The following is a 17,091-nucleotide window of genomic DNA, read 5'->3' on the forward strand; positions in this document are numbered from 1 at the left end:
TGTTACATACAGGAATTGGTCCTTGAATGCAAATGTTTAATTATATGTCCCTGTTGTAACTAATAAGCTCATATTATTTTTTGGAGAAAGGAGACGAAGTTTTTCCTTGTAGTTCTAAATGGAGTTGAGGTCAAACCTATGAATAACAAGAAATTTTACTGGTGTGAACATAATCTGAACTAGAAATATGAAATGGAACCAAACTTTATAATGCAAATAATTTTAATCTACACATCCTGATTGTATCAGATTGTCTATGTCAATACACTTAACCTTCACTTAAATCATCTCATCTTTCTTCTACTTTCAATGAATGAACAATTTTTTGGCAACTAATTTAATCCCTGCATTCTGCTGATAGTCATATGGATCCAAGGTGAAGATTGCATCAACAAATGTCCCAGGCACAAACAAGGAACCAAGTTCTGCAGCATCGAACTTGCTGAAGATAAGTCGTCGATTAGCACCAGAGGATTCTTTTTTATATATCTCTGTGGCATGGATGGAAATGTCTCCAAATAGCGCTGTGGGTATACTGCAAAAGAAATGCTGCCAAAATCAATGTCTCCTGAGAGAAATCTGAAATGATTTGATGTCATGCTAACACCTCGATTATTTTCCAATTAGGATCCCCAAAGCAGAAAATTGTGGGCTAATTTTTCTATTCAGTTAATGTATTCTTGAAGTTAGTCCTACCTTTATGATTTTAACAAGAAAAAATTATGCCATACCTGCTTTAACCATATAAAGCACAAAGATAATAAAAACACAAATTGGAAAAGGAAAAAATGGAGAAAGCTTTTTAGGAGATCAAGATTCAAACAGCATGGTGGTCATGAAAACAGAGGGTGTTATTTTCATTGATCAAATGAAATTTATGTATGCATTGTGTTTGTATGCAGGTCAATGACTTACTGCAATCTGACAGTAGGATAGTTGAAGAAGCCATCTTTTCTAATAACTACTGGTCTCCAATCAGAAATGCTACCAGAATCCAAGGATAACTTATGTGCAACATTGTCACATGCATCAAGAACCTTACACAAACTTGATGATGGATCAACCACAAAATTCAACCGTGGCAGGCCAGCTTGATCAACAAACTTTGTGCTAATGCCGAACCTTACTTTCAGACCAGTACAACGAAGCTGAAAGGGGAAACCATTGTGCAGTAATTCTATCCTATTACTACCACGAAAAAATGGAACAAGGGATGCATCAATTGAAGGGATAGATATCTCATCAGGTTCTAAAATAACAATAGAACTGCTCGTAGCATGAGACTCCAAAGATGAGGAAGACATATTGGGTGACTCTTGCACTTTTTCATCCATGGCAACATCTGTCTGAATGGACTCTCTTGTTATTTCAGCACCAAGAGCGGCCAAGTCAAAAGCATCCCGTTGAACTAAATTAGGATGTGCAATGTTTGGGACAGCCCCTTCCGCATCGCTCATTGTAAGAGAAAGTGCTGGATGATTTTCTTCTTTAGTTTCAGTTGCAGGGTCCTTATTCATACTGAATGAGCCCGCATCTGAGGGTGATTTCTCATTACTACGACTTCTTGTCATAGTATTACTATTTGGTGAAACCCAATTTTCCGTGAATATATCTGGGAGACTTGATTCCTGTAAGGACAAAGAAATTGTCATTATATTCATGGCAAGTTCTCAACTAATGTTGTAAAATGCATAATAATATCAGGGAAGGAATAATTGTATTTCGCATATGTAAAAAATTACAGAATAAAAAAAAGCATTTCAAGAAAAGTTAGATTATTGTTGCTGAATATGGCTCTTTGATTATTCATAAGGTAGCACAAGTGTTAAGGTTCTTCTTAAACATTTTCTCAGTACTCCACTGAAGGTATGCAGTAGAGCTTGAATCTGTACCCGTACGACGCAAATGGCTGAACTATTCTAGAACAAAAGCGTAATAAAGACTGCTGAATTACAAAATTACCAAAAACAGAACTGTTGCACAATATTTGAGGACTTCAAGATTCATGCGAACATCATCTAAGCTCCTGAAGATATGTTGCAGAAAACATTATCAAAAAGAAAGTTAACATAAGAACACACAAAATATAGTAACACCTTCCATTAGCAGAATTACCTATGTGTCTGGCAACCAAGCCCGAAATATGTCGCAAGGGTAGCCATCTGCAGTGAAAATATACAGACGTGTTATAACTCGAAACTTACACAAACTAACCCTAATCTCATGTTTCATTCACACTACAAAATTGAAGAAGGCTGGTCTGAATTTGAATGGCATAATAACAAGGAAAGAAGTGCATATGAGAGTGTAAATGAGCTAAGCTATATGTGAATTATTGGAGTTTGTCTCCTCAAATACTCATTAATTTCGACGAACAATGAATGAGAAATCTAAGAGAAATTTGGTAAGGGAAAACACTAACAATGAATGAGTGATACGTACTTTCATGTTTCCAGCTCTTCTTCCAAATTTTTGAGTTAACAAGACTAAAGAATCAATAGTACCCTTAGGTTCAGGTGCAGTTTTATTAATCTCAGCAAATGCATCTCTGATTCTAACACAGTCAAATCTTCTTATATTATGACCCGCCCATATCCTCCCTACAACACAACACAAACATTTAAAATGAATAACATAAACTTGGAAGCAATTGAAAGAAGAAAAAACGGAACGCACCATGAAGAAGGTCATAAACGGTATCAGCAATTTGAGCAAAAGTGGGAGCAGAAGAAACTGCTTCGGCGGTGATACCATTGCAACGCTCCGATAAGGGTGAAATCAGAGATAAGTCGGTGGGTCGGACCAAGGTGCAGTAGTTTCGGAGCTCCGTCAATTTCTTGGGGCAAACGAGAATAGCTCCGAATTCGAGAATTGCAAAACCTTGCCCTTTTCGGGTGGGAACGGTGGTTTCCACGTCGAAGAAAACTATCTCAGAACGATCCTCACTCAGAATCGAACCCATTTCAGTTGAATTGAATTGAATTGATCATTAAACGGCGCCAACGTTTGTCGTTTATATAAGGAGATTGCGCCATCATGGATTGGATTGGTATGTACGTATGCTTTTCTGATATAGATCACATGTCCCGAACATGACTAAGTCATCTCCATTAAGGGATAGATAAATTATATTTTGTAGTATATTCTTAAGACTAATTTTTTAGTATATTTTCTCACAACTTATTTTTATCTTTCATGTAATGGAGAGGAGTATAACTCCCCAAATGGTGTCTCACTGTATGTCAATATCAATTAAAATGTTTCATTTTATTACTCCTTGTTTTTTAAAATTTTATTTTTATTCGTGTGTTAATATATAATTAATTTGTAACAAGTAATGAGACAATCATTGGACAACGCGAAGAGGTGATCCTCATCCATTCTTTTTCTTAATAGGTTTGTTTATCCATAGAGGCATGTCTTCCAAATATCCAATACAATACGCAATTATTATTTATTATTCTTTCCTTTCCCTAATTGCCTTTTCATGCACTGCAAACCAAAATATGAATATGCTTATATTTATGTGGAATAAAAGTATAATGATGGAAGCATCAAAAAATATCCTTTGCATGAAACTATAAGGTACACGATATTCATGATTCGTATTATTAAGAAATTATAAGGTAGCCAACCAAAAACGTGAATGCCTTCACTTTCTCACCTTCAACTCCATATATCGCACGTGTTTCTTACTTTAACAACTCCGGTCCTATCAAAACATGCAACCCACTTTTAAAAGATATGTTTTAAAAGTTTAAAATAAGTGAGATTCTTTAGTTCCAAAACTTAACTCGTAAAGAAAGAGAAGTGAAACATTATTTACTAGGTTGCCCTTTTGAAAGTCGTTTTCTTTTATATTATTATTACAAAGTACTAGTTGTATCCTTATCCTTGTTTTTTCCATTGGTGAATGTGGGTGCAGATTCTGACAGCTATGACCCAACAAGGTTTGCAGTGTTGAACACTCTGACATACTCATTATGGAAACTGGAAGATTTGGCTTTGTGTCCAAATTTATATTATGCGCAATTTCAGCAGCTCTTGCTGGATGCTTTGCTACTGGTAATCCACATTGAATTTAAATTCACTCATTCTCATTCACAAATATGAACCGATAGAACTAACTCAACCCAAAAAACTAGTTTATAGGGTGAGGTTGTCTAACAATCAGACATATTCTCACGTTGGTATTTTCACACTTTTAAGGATCCTTGTTGCCCAAAAGTGAGTTTGGATTCTCTAAGTGACTTTCTGACTTCATTTCTTTCTTTTGGAAATAATCACTGTATTTATTTAATCCATAAAAACATAGAATAAAGAGAAAGAGAAAAGTGTTTCAAAAAGGAATGAAGTGACAAAGTCATTAAGCTTTGAAGTTAGAGAATCCAAATCCATGTTTTTAACTATCAAGTATTTGATTGTATGACTTGATTTGATGATACTTGATAGTGAAATTTGTGGTTAGTTTGATAATTGTTGGTATATATGATTTTGCTTATCAAGGTTGGTTGGTGAATTTTAGGGGTATTGTTGAATGTTTCACTGATCAAGTCACCATTCTTCAAGTGTTGTTCAGGCTTGATGTTTTTGTCTATTGGTTTCATGTCTTGTGTTTTTCAATTGCAGCTGGAGCCTTCACTGGAGCCATAGCTGGTGCTTTAGCAGCTAAGGCTTCAAAGAGTAGTTTTCTCCAGGGAATTTCATTGGGTGCCGTTGCTGGTGCTATAATCTCGATGGAAGTGTTGGAAGCTTCCCGCGCCTACTGGTTTATGGAGCAAACTGGCTCAAGGGGCACATCATCTATGGTTGGTGATCATTTTGCTATTTGATTTTCCTTGGTTTCTTTATGAGTGAAAAAGTTTACAACTTGCAAAATTTTGATGTACAAGTACAACATGACTACCTTTAGTATGAAATGGCTCTGTATACATGAGATATTTATGCCTTTACTTGTTTGTGTTGCATGTTCATTAAGTAGCATCTTAAGAATGTAGTTTTTGAGTGGTAATCATAATTCAGTAGTTTTATAACAATTTTCTACCATTTAAATCCAGGCAGATTTCATAGAGGGACTTGTTCGCGGGAGGCTTGTAGAGGAATCACTTACACCTGTTATTTTAACTGCTTATAATTTGCAGGTAATTTTCCCAGCTCTTTACACATTTGTTTTTTAAAATTGTGCAATCTCTTGGTTGAAAAAATCAAGAGCTGTTGCTTATGGCCAATTTGAGATATACCAACTTTGTTGATAAGACCTGTGAGTGATGCCACTTGTTTTATGTACTTTTCCATTGCAGTATGAAAACTTGCAAAATCCAGGTTTCCGTTTCTCCTTTTCTTGCGTCGAAAATTGGCCTCTTTTTCTTTCAAGTCACCTGAAACTGGTTTTGCTTGGTTTTGCTTGTTTTGATCAGCTTGTGCTGGATGAATATGAAGCTGATATGCTCATGTAACCTATGTCATATTTGAAATACAAAAATTAAAAAGTTTTAACTATTCAACTATACAAAAACTTCAGACTATTATGAATCTAGATCAGAGTTCTTTGAACCGACTTTTGAAACTATTATATTTAACTTCCACTTCCAACTACTTTTGTATGTTAGTGTTACATGTGCCTTTTTTTGTCTTTCTTGTATTTCTATCCTCAAGTCCTGATTATTCTATTTCGCTCTTGTTGATTTTTGTTGCGCCGATGTAGATCATTTTTATTTTTAGTTTTAACAAGCCATTAAGATTTGCATACATGTAATGAACTTCTATAAATCTTTATTGTGTTGATTGTTCTGCTTGCTACATTACTTCCAGATGCTTACTGCTTACAACTCATTTGTTCTGATAACTCTCTGGTCTTTTATATATGGTTGCTCTTTTTTAGTTTGAGCAGGCTCGCTTTTCTCACACAGGATATGATGAGATTCATGACGTTCACAGCTTAGCAGCGTCTTCCCGAGGATTGTCGAGGGATTCATTAAACAATTTACCACATTATGTCGTCTTGAAGGACATAAAGGCAGAGAGTACCTGCTGTACAATATGTTTGCAGGTGATTATTCTCTTCGACGATATATCAATCTCCCTCTTCCTTATTTTGATTGCCTTGTGGAAATAATTACAGCGAACAATGAACATTTACGCGTAACAGTGTGGAATGTGGATCATTGCTTGAGTATTACTATTGCAGAGAAGATACTAAGATTAAACCATTACAAGTTGGATCAAATTCTTATCAAAACTATATGTCGAATTTACTAAATATGGATTACCTTGAGATATGCATGAGTTTTTAATGACCAAAATGCGCATTTGCTTGGACTGGTGTTTCTTGTAGTTCTTCTTTATATCCCTTTGAGTTTTGGATGAATCTAACACTGAGAAGTGAAATTTACAGGATATTGAAGTAGGAGAAACTGCGAGAACCTTAACTCGATGTCACCATACATTTCATTTGATATGTGTAGACAAATGGCTTGTCAATAATGATTCATGTCCTGTCTGCAGACAGAATGTGTAGCTTTTTGCTTGGGCATTTTTTCCCGGTAGATGTATGTGTTGTATTATTAGTTTCTTTGCCTGTGGATTATGATTACCATAAGCATTGTTAAACAACATTTTCATAAATGGGTGAAAATTAAAAAAATAATATGGCCCATGCAGGTCTCGAACCTGCGACCTTCGCGTTATTAGCACGACGCTCTAACCAACTGAGCTAATGGGCCATTTGATATTTTATTTTAAATGTAAATAATTCTTAACTAATTGATCTGAATGATCAATTAATTTTAGGAGTCCAAAAAGAAATAATCTCCAACCCATTTAACGTGTATGAAAGAAATATTTGAACATAAAATATAATATGTTTTATCGAGAACCAACATATTTATTAAATTTATATGTATAATTAAATATGAATTTATCCATTTAGATTAAAGATCAATATATTCCCCCACCAAAATAAAAGATTAAGATTTACCTAGTTTCCCAAACAAAAGCATTAACTAGCCTACCCAACAAAATAACACCCCACAAAATACCAAAATAAAAACTAGCTCGAAAAAATACAAAAAATATTACCATAAATCACCAAGAATCAATACTTCAGTAAATTGTCCTTAAACAAAAATCCATTCCATGATTGGCCAGGGAATCTTAAACTTAAAAATGAATAAGTGAGTAAAAGTATTTTCCCCCAAAAAGACAAATAATAGCTAATAGAGAGAGTTCAATAGCCAATTAATCACTTCCTCTTGTAATTAACTTTATATTTGTAAAGTTGGTAAACTTTGTTCTTGAGAAATCTTAACCATCTTCAACAATATTTGGTTGAGTACACTATCTTGTGTTCAATGGAAACTCAAATAACTAGCACCATATAATTGAGCTTCACAAGGGTTTAACTCCACTTTTGTTTATTTAAAGACTTTTTTGCATGAATACCCAGGCCAAAAACTTGAAAACTATAAAATTTGCTATTAAACTTGAAAACTATAAAATTTGCTATTAAACCCTCCATCACCTCTTAACTGGTTGTTATAGGTATTAATTATCATAGGGGAGCATGGTTGATAACATTTGTTATTGAACTATCATTAAATTGGCCTATAATAAAATAACTAGCTTTTAATCCACTTGAAATATGGAACAAGTATAACAAAAGCTGGTGTTGTTGTTAAGAAAAGCTTATCTATCAGAAGGAACAAAATATATCCACTTTTTTCTGTCATGGGTGTGTTTATTTTAAATTAATATATCTTCATACATTTCAGCCAATAGACACTCAAGCTCTTGATTGGAGCATTACCAAATAATAAATGTTAAAATGAAATGATAGAAGAATATATGTATCGATAATGTGAAAATTTTATAATACTCATAGTCCATTATCCACTATTTACTTTTAATTATTATTGATTCTTTTAAAAATGTAATATAAATGAATGATAAATAATATATTAATTGTATTTGAATCTTTATAATGAAATAAAATATGGTGATTGTGGATAATGTTTTCTGTTTTTTAGTAACTTTTGTCATAAATGAAAGTGCAGTTGTAATTCATTTTTTGTTTGCATGCAAAAGGATAAAGTTAAATATTTCAAATTGGAAAAGACCCCACAGCCATTATTTCTGTCAGCAAGCCCAAACTCTCTTAAATCAGTCATAGAAAAATCACTTGTTTGTTCAAGCTTTACACTTTACTTCATTGTTTGGATAATAGGACAGTGCTTTTGTTTGTTTTCTATTTCCAAAACCTTCAAGTCTAGTTGTCATTTTACAATGTTGGAACTAAATATAAAAAAAGAAACCAGTTTTGATGCCAGATCTGAAACAGAATATTTATTTGGATATATAGCCATAACCATTATCCACTATCTATTCCACCTCATGATCTCAACTCTTTAGGATATCCATTCTATCTGGTTTTTACAAATCATGTTTTGTTCCTTCAGAAGTGTTCTCTATGTTCCTGGTTTTAATGACAACATGGTTAGCTTTAGTTCTAATGCAAAAGCTCAAGGGTTGTGTTTCTCAAAGGTTGGTGAAGCAACATCAAGGTCTAGTTCTGTTTCAGTGAATCACAGTTCTAAAATCTCCACCACTGTTCCTATTCATGTATGTCTATATTTGCTTTAAAAGTTTTAACTTTCACTTCAAAGCTAGCTTGTTTCTTTGTTCTTAACTTTCAGTCTTTGATTTGTTTCAGGCACAGACAAGAGTTTGTGTTGGCCGAGCTTTGAGTTGGTGGGAGAAGACCCTGAAGCCCAATAATATGATTGAGATTCATTCAGCTGAAAAGCTTGTTCATTTTCTGGTTAATGCTGGTGATGCATTGGTTGTGGTGGATTTTTATTCACCTGGTTGTGGAGGCTGCAAAACTCTACATCCCAAGGTATTCTTTTGTTCTTTGCAAATATAAAAAGAACCTCTGTTGAGGCAATCAATGACTTCATAATTTTGTTGGAAACCAATTATCAATGACATCATACTTTCTGGCACATGGAGCGGTACAAAATAATCAGATATGCTTCCATTAGAAGCTAACTAATATGATTATCCAAGTCATTATAAACTCGACCAAGACCTTAACACTTGATTTGATATTTAATCAAGTTTTATGTGAGCAGATATGTCAAATTGCTGGGTTGTATCCAAATGTAGTATTCATTCAAGTCAATTATGAGGAGATGAAAACCATGTGCCAAAGTCTGCACATTCATGTGTTACCATTCTTCAGATTCTACAGAGGAGCAGAGGGTTGTGTTTGTAGCTTCAGCTGTACCAATGCTACTGTAAGAATATGAATGAATGACACAATTAGTCCTTACAATTTCTTCCTATATATGGCATGTTATGTGTTTCTTAGTCCAAGCTTATGTTGAACTTTGCAGATTAAAAAATTTAAGGATGCCTTAGCAAAACATGGAAATGAAGGTTGTAATTTAGGCCCAGCAAGAGGCTTAGATGAAAAAGAGCTCAAAGCCTTAGCTTCAGTTGGTGAAATATCAGGCAATTCCAAATTATTATGCACCAAGTTAGATAAAATGGAGGATATTGCTGTAAGAAGCCATGATGATTTTTCTAGTGTTGGGAACATGGCAAGTAGTGGGGTAAGGAACATGCTATTATAGTATCAGCTAATATTTTATTGTCATTATTACTGAGTAAGACAGACCCATCTTTTACATGTTGTGAAGTTTTCAACTAAATTTACAAGCAGTGAAATGAATTATTTGTACATTGTTCTAGCTTGTTTATTAAATATTTACTTGCGTTGTTTTACAATTACATAAACAACATTAAATTAGACAAGACAATGTCTATTAATCACTTTCAAGCTTGGTTGAATTAATCAATTTGAATAAAGAATTTGCAAATGACAACGATTCACAAGTCCAACTCATCTTTGTCCCCACAAAACAATGCTAATATTTGTTTTCATCTAATAAACTGATCCTATTTAAAAGAAACCATTTGTCCATTAATGAAGGTGACTAAAAACGAAAGCATTCTTCAAACAATACTAGCCAATAGAATGACAATACCGAAAATGAGACAAACACATTCCAGTAACAAAAGCCTTCATTAATAAAAGTAGAAAGGATTTATCACATGAGATGCTTTGGGAGCCCAGCACTGAGCAGGCTTCAACCTAAGCAAACTTCGAATCTCCGTTCTTAGTTACAATCATCAGGCTTCTATCCTATAACTTGTTTGAAGTCCAAATGCATTCTAATAAACATCAATAACAACACATGTACATCAAATCACTATTCCCAATTTATTGACTAGAAGTAATGAGAACACAAGTGAATCTGGTAATACATGCACTTTAGTATATAATTGAACAAATCACTACTCAGGTATAAAAGTAAACAAAAACAACAATTTTAATTCAGTAAGAACTTTGTACATAAAAAGGATTGAATTCAAAATACTCCACTACATAATGCAGTCAATTTACAAAACAATGATTGATTTGGATTTTAAAATCATTGCTGGAAATTAAAATTTGGTAAATTGAGTATTGCATCAGAGAGATTCCCATTAGACGAAGTCATCATTCTCTGTTTGAGATCTGATGTCCCTGTCTATCTTTATCATCATGTGCAGATATTATTCACATTTTGCAACAAACACATTCAATATTCTACAACATAAAGAAATTAAAACGAATTTCATAAGAATTAGGAACATTACATGTCAGATGATAAACCTAGAAGATAGAATTTGAATGAGTGCCTCAGATGAAAATTGATATCATTGAAATAAATCTCGGAGTATATTTAACACCAGCACAGGCACATATGAAGGTAAACACAATTCTGATAAATAAATAAATAAACAAAAAGCAAATCAAAGAGAATAGCGATATAGTGATAGACATAGACGGTTTCGTATTCGGCGTGGATAATTAGGGTTTGCGATTGTGGACATTATATATAGATAGTGAAGAGCAGAGAAACAAGGGTTTCCTTTTACGGAGGCTTGTTTATGAAGTTGGGTCTATAATGATATGGGCTTTACGGTTTTACATGTTCATGGATCGGATCCTGGATTACCTAAATGGATTTAAATTGTTATTTCATTTTCCCTATCACCCATTCATTTCATCCTTCTTCATCCTTCACCATTAAGACCATATTTTCTGTCCTACAATATTATGTCACTTCATGTACATGAAATTTGATTTCTCCCTTCGCCATCACACCCCCATTCTTTAATTTTAGAATTTTCATTTCAATTGTATTTTTTCTCACTCGAAACCAAAATAATCATTTAAAACTTAATATACAACAATGGATAAAACTGCCAATTAAGTAAAAAAAAAAAAATGTGTTTTAATCTATTTTTCACGCTTGAGTGATACATATCTTTCTATTTGGACCAATACATAATGAAAAAATTAAAGAAAATGATATTATAGTTAAAATTAATTTTAAATGGAATAAATAACAATTTGCTTTTCCTTTATTAACTCATATGTAATCCTTCTCTTTTAAAATAACACAAACTATATTGAATTAGAGACTCAAGTTAGGAGTTTGATGTTCTTATTCAACCTCTTCATATGAGCAATACCTATTCAGAAGTGAAAAAATCAATTGTTATATATAAATTAGGATTTTAGTTATTCCAAAAAAATACTTAGTTTTGTCATCCTTAGCAGAATGTTAATGAAGTTTCATGAAGAATTTTAACATTAGATTTCCATGATTTAGTATTCTTCAGATGGTATAAAATTACAATGGATAATAGTTAGCTACGAAAATGATGATAATTACCTACAAACATGTTGGGGATGTAGCTCAGATGGTAGAGCGCTCGCTTAGCATGCGAGAGGTACGGGGATCGATACCCCGCATCTCCATTTTATTTAGCTTTTTCAGTTTCAGTTTTATTTTTATATTATGTCATGATGATATTCTGGTGGTTCATTCATAGGAATCTATGCTTCTGCCAAAAGAATTGCACCCGTTTTATCTGAAACTGCCTTGGTTTGCCTAGGTTGTCTTTGTTCAGATTAGAGTATTAGACCAAGTATTTAGATTCTGTTTAATATTTTATGATAAGCATGGTCCCATGCCAAAAGAAAGGAGGCATCAGATTCACCATCAACGGAAATCATTGTACTATTCAGCACAACATAACATGGAAAGGACTATTTGAAAACCTCTTGCTGCATATCTCATATCCATGGCACAACACCACTGTACAAACACTAAGCAGCTACTAAATCCTGTAACCAATGATATCAAAACTTGTATCCCTTTCTTGTAATCTTGATTAGATTAAGTTTGAGATATTTGAGCATGGTTGCATAGATCCAAACTTTTGTTATTCATATATTCAGGCACATTGCTTAAGAATTAAATATTTTACTTCAAGAAACTACATTGGAGTACAAAAGTATGTAAAATTACTTTCATTCTCTAATAAATTCAAATTTACAGTGAAGATAACTAAAATGATCAGTGAATTAATTACAAAATCTAGCAGTAACCAAGTCAGTCATATAATATGTACACCTATCACTTAACACAGCCCAACCTAATCTGGTGTTTCTCAAAATATTCATTTACAAGCATTGGTCGCAACCTTCTCAGCAGACAAAAGATAGCAATGCTGGTACAGATAATCAGTTACTGCAGATTACAGGAAATTAGAAACCAAAAGAACCAGAAATTGAGCAATTTTAGCAAATTAAAGAGTAAATACTCATTTTATTCTCTCATATTTTTCGATCTTACCAGTTTAGTCCTTCAAAAAAGAAAAGAACTAAAATAGTCCACAAAAATTTCAAATCTTAGTCAAATTAGTCATTTTTAGCATATTTTACAACACTTAGTATGAACTAATTTGATCCAAAAATGACTAATTTGACCCACATTTGAAATTTTTAACCATTTTAAGTCTTTTCTTTTTTAAATGACTAAACTGGTAAGGTTAAAAAATATAAATGACTAAAATAGGTATTTACTCCAAATTAAAAACCTACAAGTGACTATGAAACAAATCAAACAAGTAAGGACTGCTTAGTTTGCTTACTCTATGGAAGCCATTCTCATTATACATAGCAATTCCACAAGGCCCAGGGCCAGAATTCCAGAACTGATGTCCATTTTCAAAGAGTGATCTAGGCAAATCAAAGTTGTTATGAATTTGGTAATCTGCAGTGTTTGGTTTACTATTCATTCCTTGGTGTTGTTTCATTTCCTCATCATCTGGTGGATGAGGAGGGTATGCAAACTGCTCACAATGTTGTACATTTAAGGAAGCAGTTCCATTTAACTCATTCAAAGCACCACCTCCATGACCCAAAGTAGTGACTTGGGGAGAGTTTCCAACCTCAAGTTTGTTGTTGCCAATATTATAACCGGAATAGCCAGGGAGTGAAATGTCAGTGGAGCACTCAGCATCTCTATTGGTATTGTCACTGTATGTTATACAATCTTGTTAGTCTGTGAATGATTGCAAAGTGCAGCACAACTTGTGTATAATTAATATATTAATCAGAGCTTTCATAGAAAGAATGCAATTTGGCTTCTGTTAGCACACGAGTAGTCGTAGTCCACGACTTCCCTAAACTCGTGGATGAGCTCTTAAAAACTACACTGTTTCCGTAAATAGTTTGAAACATATACCAAACGCACGTAAATTTTCCCACAAAGCTCAGTAGAATTAAGAGTGTCAGCCTCATACAACTGTTAACTTACCTAAATGCTAGAAATTTTGGTTCATTGGGTAATATCAACTGGTGATGATTATCATTATTCAAAAGCCAAGACAGGGGTTGGGATTCTTGCAAACCAGCCATCATCATGGGTAAATTCATCCCTTCCTGTAACTATGAAGCAACACAATCCCAAATAAGATTCATTATTCTTTAAAAAGGACAAGAGGTAGACACAAAATGAGAGAAAGAGTACAACATTTTCTACCTGGTTAGAACATGCAAGTGGAAGTAGTTGGTTCTTTCCTAAATTTTCCTGCCAATGAAAATAGTTTTATTAAGATACACCACTTCATAACTCTTTTAACAGAAAGGACAATCAGACACACAACTGTGACAGAATAATAGGGCTAGTCTACACGAAACAAAATCTGACCTTCTGTAGACACACTCGATTCATGGATTCCCTTAGTGAGTCTTCCATTTGCCTAAGATGTTCCAAGTTATTGATCTTGTCAAGATTACTCCAATAGCTGAAAAAATGCATATGTAAAAAAGTATTAGTCCATCATGGTCACTCAAACACCCACCACTTCCAGTGCATGCATGAGGTTTATATAGCAATCATTTTTGTTGAGTTATTGGATAATAATTCATACTTCACATATGCTCAGTGAAATTCAATGCACAGGAACTATTCAATGTACAAAGCAAGCCCCTGTCAAACTACTAAGGTGATTGTTTCTATGAGAAGGAAAATATGTACATTCAGGAGAGATCAACTAGTATAATTGTGTAATGCTTTTAAAGCCTAATAAGGAGAGTCTAAGTTGTAACAAAAATTAGAGCATAATCCAAATTCATGAATGGTAGAATATATTATACAAAAGGCATTCTAGAAGGTTTTTCCCAGACAGCACATAATGGATTTAATGATTATAAATTTACAATTGCAGTTGCAGCTCCATCTCATTTGTAAGACAAATCAATAACTTATAATATTCTAGTCACACGGCAACTGCTAGCAAAGTTTAACAACTAAATGTCAATTGCAATGACTTAATTTCACATTAGAATGTACCAGAATTCAAATGCACAAGAAAAAAAATACAAATACATGTTATATAAGGGCATAGAAATAACTCAGTTGTTGCAAATCTCTAAGAAGAAAGGCTGAGGTCAACTGAATAATAATTCAGAAAGATAGCAATTAGATAACACCAAAAAGAAAAAGAAATACTTTAACAACCAAAAGCTCCAAAGTTGCACCTCAGTCTTTGATGTACTTCTGCAAGCTGAGTTTGTAGAACCCTCACTTGATGAGTTAATTCCTGAAAATGGCAATTCAGCTCAAAACATTTTCGTTGTTTAACTATGTTAAGATTCTGAACTTATTATTAACCATGTTGATGCTTATAAAGAAGCTGTACCTCCATTGTTTGATTGCTGCAAGAAGGAAAAAGAGGAAAATTCAGACTCTCACAAAGTTGATATAAATATCATAATATGATAAACACAATCACTTACCTTGAACCCAGAAAGTCTTGTATTTTTACATCATGGTCCAACTTCTTGAAGGTTTTCTTCAGAACCTATGTTTTGAAACAAATTAGATGTTTTAGAACTAGACAATGTTGAGAGACAACATTGGATATGCACTTGATATAACAAAAGCAGTGTATATAAAAGGTTGTGAGAAGAGTAGGTCATCTTACTTCAAGGCTTTCCAGTTTCCTGTTCAATTAAAATGAGAAAAAATATCATCTCATTTATCACTAACAAAGGAAAAATAAGAACCATAAAGCTTCAGCAGAATTTGTAGCAAACCTTTTGGCCCTTTCTTGTGGGCTAAGTTGAGCAAACTTTGTAATCACCTCCTCAACATTGCTGTAAATGATAACCATATACAGTATTATTAAAATCCTAATGTCTGATGTAATCATTTATTTTGAATTTTAAACAATTAAAAGATTGTTTTATATTAATATCCTATGAAAAGACATGCATATTATTTATAATAGAGTTTGTGCTTAGTAGTTCCTCAAAGGTATAAACATTGAACTCACTAGAAACATATGATTATTAAAACTACCTGCGCTCTCCTTGAAGCAATGTAGGTTTTCCGGTTGGTGAAAACATGAGAAGTGCAATAGGTATATCACATAATATTGATAATTCCTTAGCTTTCTTTAGAATTCCACTTTTGCGTTTGGAATAAGTAACTTGCCGGTTACTTGTGCTCTCTAATTTCTTTATCTTTAGTTTAACTCTTCCCATCCTGCATGCATGCACGTTGTAAGTATCATATATGAATCATCATTTCATCGTACACAAACAATTACAAGAAACACGATTAATATTACAAGATTATGAGCATTAGAAAAAGATACAACAACACGCTTAAATAATGACCTTGTTGAGAGAGTGAAGATGTTTGATTGATGAGGGAATAATGAGAGAGGAAGAAGGGTGTGAGAGAAGAAAAGAGGGAAGAGATGCATACATTGATGGATATGTAAGAGATAACAGATTCACGGGTGTAGCTGTTATTTCGCTGCTCATTTTTTTGTGTGGAACCAGACAACCTCTTTTTTCATAATTTTCAGAATGGACGGTCGAATTTCTCATATACAAATTGTTGCCACAGTTTACATCTTTTCTCAGTAGAAAAAATATAAGATTTGCAATTCTTTAAGGCAAATTCACGTGGTTTAAGTGATTTTTATTGAAATATTATAATTTTGTTACATCTTTTAAATCTATTAATAAAGTAGTGCATTTTTTTAAAAATTATGCGGGGAGATTGTTGAATTTATTACAAATGGGTGAAATAATATATTTTATGAAACTCTACACTTGTATTGTAGTTTTTAGTATAAAATTAATATTTTTATACTCCAATATATTTTGTAAAACTTTTTTATTTATTTTTTATTAGTCACATTTATTTACTATTTAACAAAAAAACTCCTACACATATATGTGTCATCTCCTCATTGATTTGACATATCATCTATCACATGTGTCATGATCTCATTTAATCTATGTTTTCTCTCCAAAAAATTCTTGCCAACAAACCTCCTTCATATACATATGTCACCACCTCATTGAATTGCAACATCATCTATGACATGTGTCATGACCTCCTCATTGAATCTATGTTTTTCTCTCAAAAATTACATTCTACACATACATGTGTCATCACCTGAATTGTCATATCATCTATGATATGTGTCATGACCTAATTATTATATATGAAGAAGAATACTATCAATAATTCAAAATGATTTACATTATTATTACTAGTGTGTACAGGCACTTCGTGCCTGCCGACGAATATTTTGTGATACTGCATATTCAATTTTTATATATTATAATTTTTTTTATGATAATGTTCAATTTAAGGTGAGATATGT

The 17,091-nt window shown here is 33.1% G+C and overlaps 4 protein-coding genes and 2 non-coding genes across 7 annotated transcripts; 3 read left to right on the top strand and 3 right to left on the bottom strand.

Annotated features, from left to right (window-relative positions):
• LOC109362236 (protein NEN1-like) lies at positions 140-3,038 on the bottom strand. The gene is made up of 6 exons (XM_019607884.1): positions 2,677-3,038; positions 2,443-2,600; positions 2,116-2,162; positions 1,963-2,026; positions 916-1,628; positions 140-535 (listed from the first exon to the last, which is right to left on the bottom strand). The coding sequence occupies exons 1-6, from the start codon at positions 2,960-2,962 to the stop codon at positions 307-309; spliced, it is 1,497 nt and encodes a 498-aa protein (XP_019463429.1). The 5' UTR covers positions 2,963-3,038; the 3' UTR covers positions 140-306.
• On the top strand, positions 3,922-6,593 carry LOC109362240 (NEP1-interacting protein-like 2). Its single transcript, XM_019607890.1, has 5 exons — positions 3,922-4,065; positions 4,630-4,808; positions 5,058-5,141; positions 5,882-6,049; positions 6,395-6,593. The coding sequence occupies exons 1-5, from the start codon at positions 3,984-3,986 to the stop codon at positions 6,515-6,517; spliced, it is 636 nt and encodes a 211-aa protein (XP_019463435.1). The 5' UTR covers positions 3,922-3,983; the 3' UTR covers positions 6,518-6,593.
• TRNAI-AAU lies at positions 6,649-6,722 on the bottom strand. Its single transcript has one exon. It is a non-coding gene; the product is annotated as a tRNA-Ile (tRNA).
• Positions 8,205-9,647, top strand: LOC109362239 (thioredoxin-like 1-2, chloroplastic). Its single transcript, XM_019607889.1, has 4 exons — positions 8,205-8,616; positions 8,708-8,893; positions 9,129-9,293; positions 9,393-9,647. The coding sequence occupies exons 1-4, from the start codon at positions 8,437-8,439 to the stop codon at positions 9,630-9,632; spliced, it is 771 nt and encodes a 256-aa protein (XP_019463434.1). The 5' UTR covers positions 8,205-8,436; the 3' UTR covers positions 9,633-9,647.
• Positions 11,800-11,872, top strand: TRNAA-AGC. Its single transcript has one exon. It is a non-coding gene; the product is annotated as a tRNA-Ala (tRNA).
• Positions 12,552-16,296, bottom strand: LOC109362237 (agamous-like MADS-box protein AGL65). Of its 2 annotated transcripts, XM_019607886.1 has the most exons (12): positions 16,088-16,295; positions 15,768-15,953; positions 15,503-15,562; positions 15,391-15,409; positions 15,203-15,267; positions 15,106-15,121; positions 14,945-15,006; positions 14,112-14,208; positions 13,944-13,991; positions 13,719-13,849; positions 13,051-13,438; positions 12,552-12,647 (listed from the first exon to the last, which is right to left on the bottom strand). In XM_019607886.1, the coding sequence occupies exons 1-12, from the start codon at positions 16,174-16,176 to the stop codon at positions 12,645-12,647; spliced, it is 1,164 nt and encodes a 387-aa protein (XP_019463431.1). In that variant the 5' UTR covers positions 16,177-16,295; the 3' UTR covers positions 12,552-12,644. The 2 variants fall into 2 exon arrangements, with proteins under 2 accessions (XP_019463431.1, XP_019463430.1); XM_019607885.1 differs by lacking the exon at positions 12,552-12,647 and having other exon boundaries at positions 12,991-13,438; positions 16,088-16,296.

Source organism: Lupinus angustifolius, chromosome LG12 (genome assembly GCF_001865875.1).
Source record: "Lupinus angustifolius cultivar Tanjil chromosome LG12, LupAngTanjil_v1.0, whole genome shotgun sequence".
Classification (NCBI taxonomy): Eukaryota; Viridiplantae; Streptophyta; class Magnoliopsida; order Fabales; family Fabaceae; genus Lupinus; species Lupinus angustifolius.

Bases quoted from the DNA above. Each gene is read 5' to 3' on its own strand.
- LOC109362236 (XM_019607884.1), bottom strand. From the start codon at position 2,962: ATGGGTTCGATTCTGAGTGAGGATCGTTCTGAGATAGTTTTCTTCGAC. The intron at 2,601-2,676 runs GTGCGTTCCGTT...GTTGTGTTGTAG, and splicing joins CGTTTATGACCTTCTTCATG to GGAGGATATGGGCGGGTCAT. The intron at 536-915 runs GTAAGTCATTGA...TTTCTTTTGCAG, and splicing joins TATCCTACTGTCAGATTGCA to TATACCCACAGCGCTATTTG.
- LOC109362239 (XM_019607889.1), top strand. From the start codon at position 8,437: ATGTTTTGTTCCTTCAGAAGTGTTCTCTATGTTCCTGGTTTTAATGAC. The intron at 8,894-9,128 runs GTATTCTTTTGT...TTATGTGAGCAG, and splicing joins GCAAAACTCTACATCCCAAG to ATATGTCAAATTGCTGGGTT. The intron at 9,294-9,392 runs GTAAGAATATGA...TGAACTTTGCAG, and splicing joins TCAGCTGTACCAATGCTACT to ATTAAAAAATTTAAGGATGC.
- LOC109362237 (XM_019607885.1), bottom strand. From the start codon at position 16,176: ATGCATCTCTTCCCTCTTTTCTTCTCTCACACCCTTCTTCCTCTCTCA. The intron at 15,954-16,087 runs GTCATTATTTAA...GCATGCATGCAG, and splicing joins ATCTTCACTCTCTCAACAAG to GATGGGAAGAGTTAAACTAA. The intron at 14,209-14,944 runs GTGCAACTTTGG...GCATTTTTTCAG, and splicing joins GAAGTACATCAAAGACTGAG to CTATTGGAGTAATCTTGACA.
- LOC109362240 (XM_019607890.1), top strand. From the start codon at position 3,984: ATGGAAACTGGAAGATTTGGCTTTGTGTCCAAATTTATATTATGCGCA. The intron at 4,809-5,057 runs GTTGGTGATCAT...ATTTAAATCCAG, and splicing joins CAAGGGGCACATCATCTATG to GCAGATTTCATAGAGGGACT. The intron at 5,142-5,881 runs GTAATTTTCCCA...GCTCTTTTTTAG, and splicing joins TAACTGCTTATAATTTGCAG to TTTGAGCAGGCTCGCTTTTC.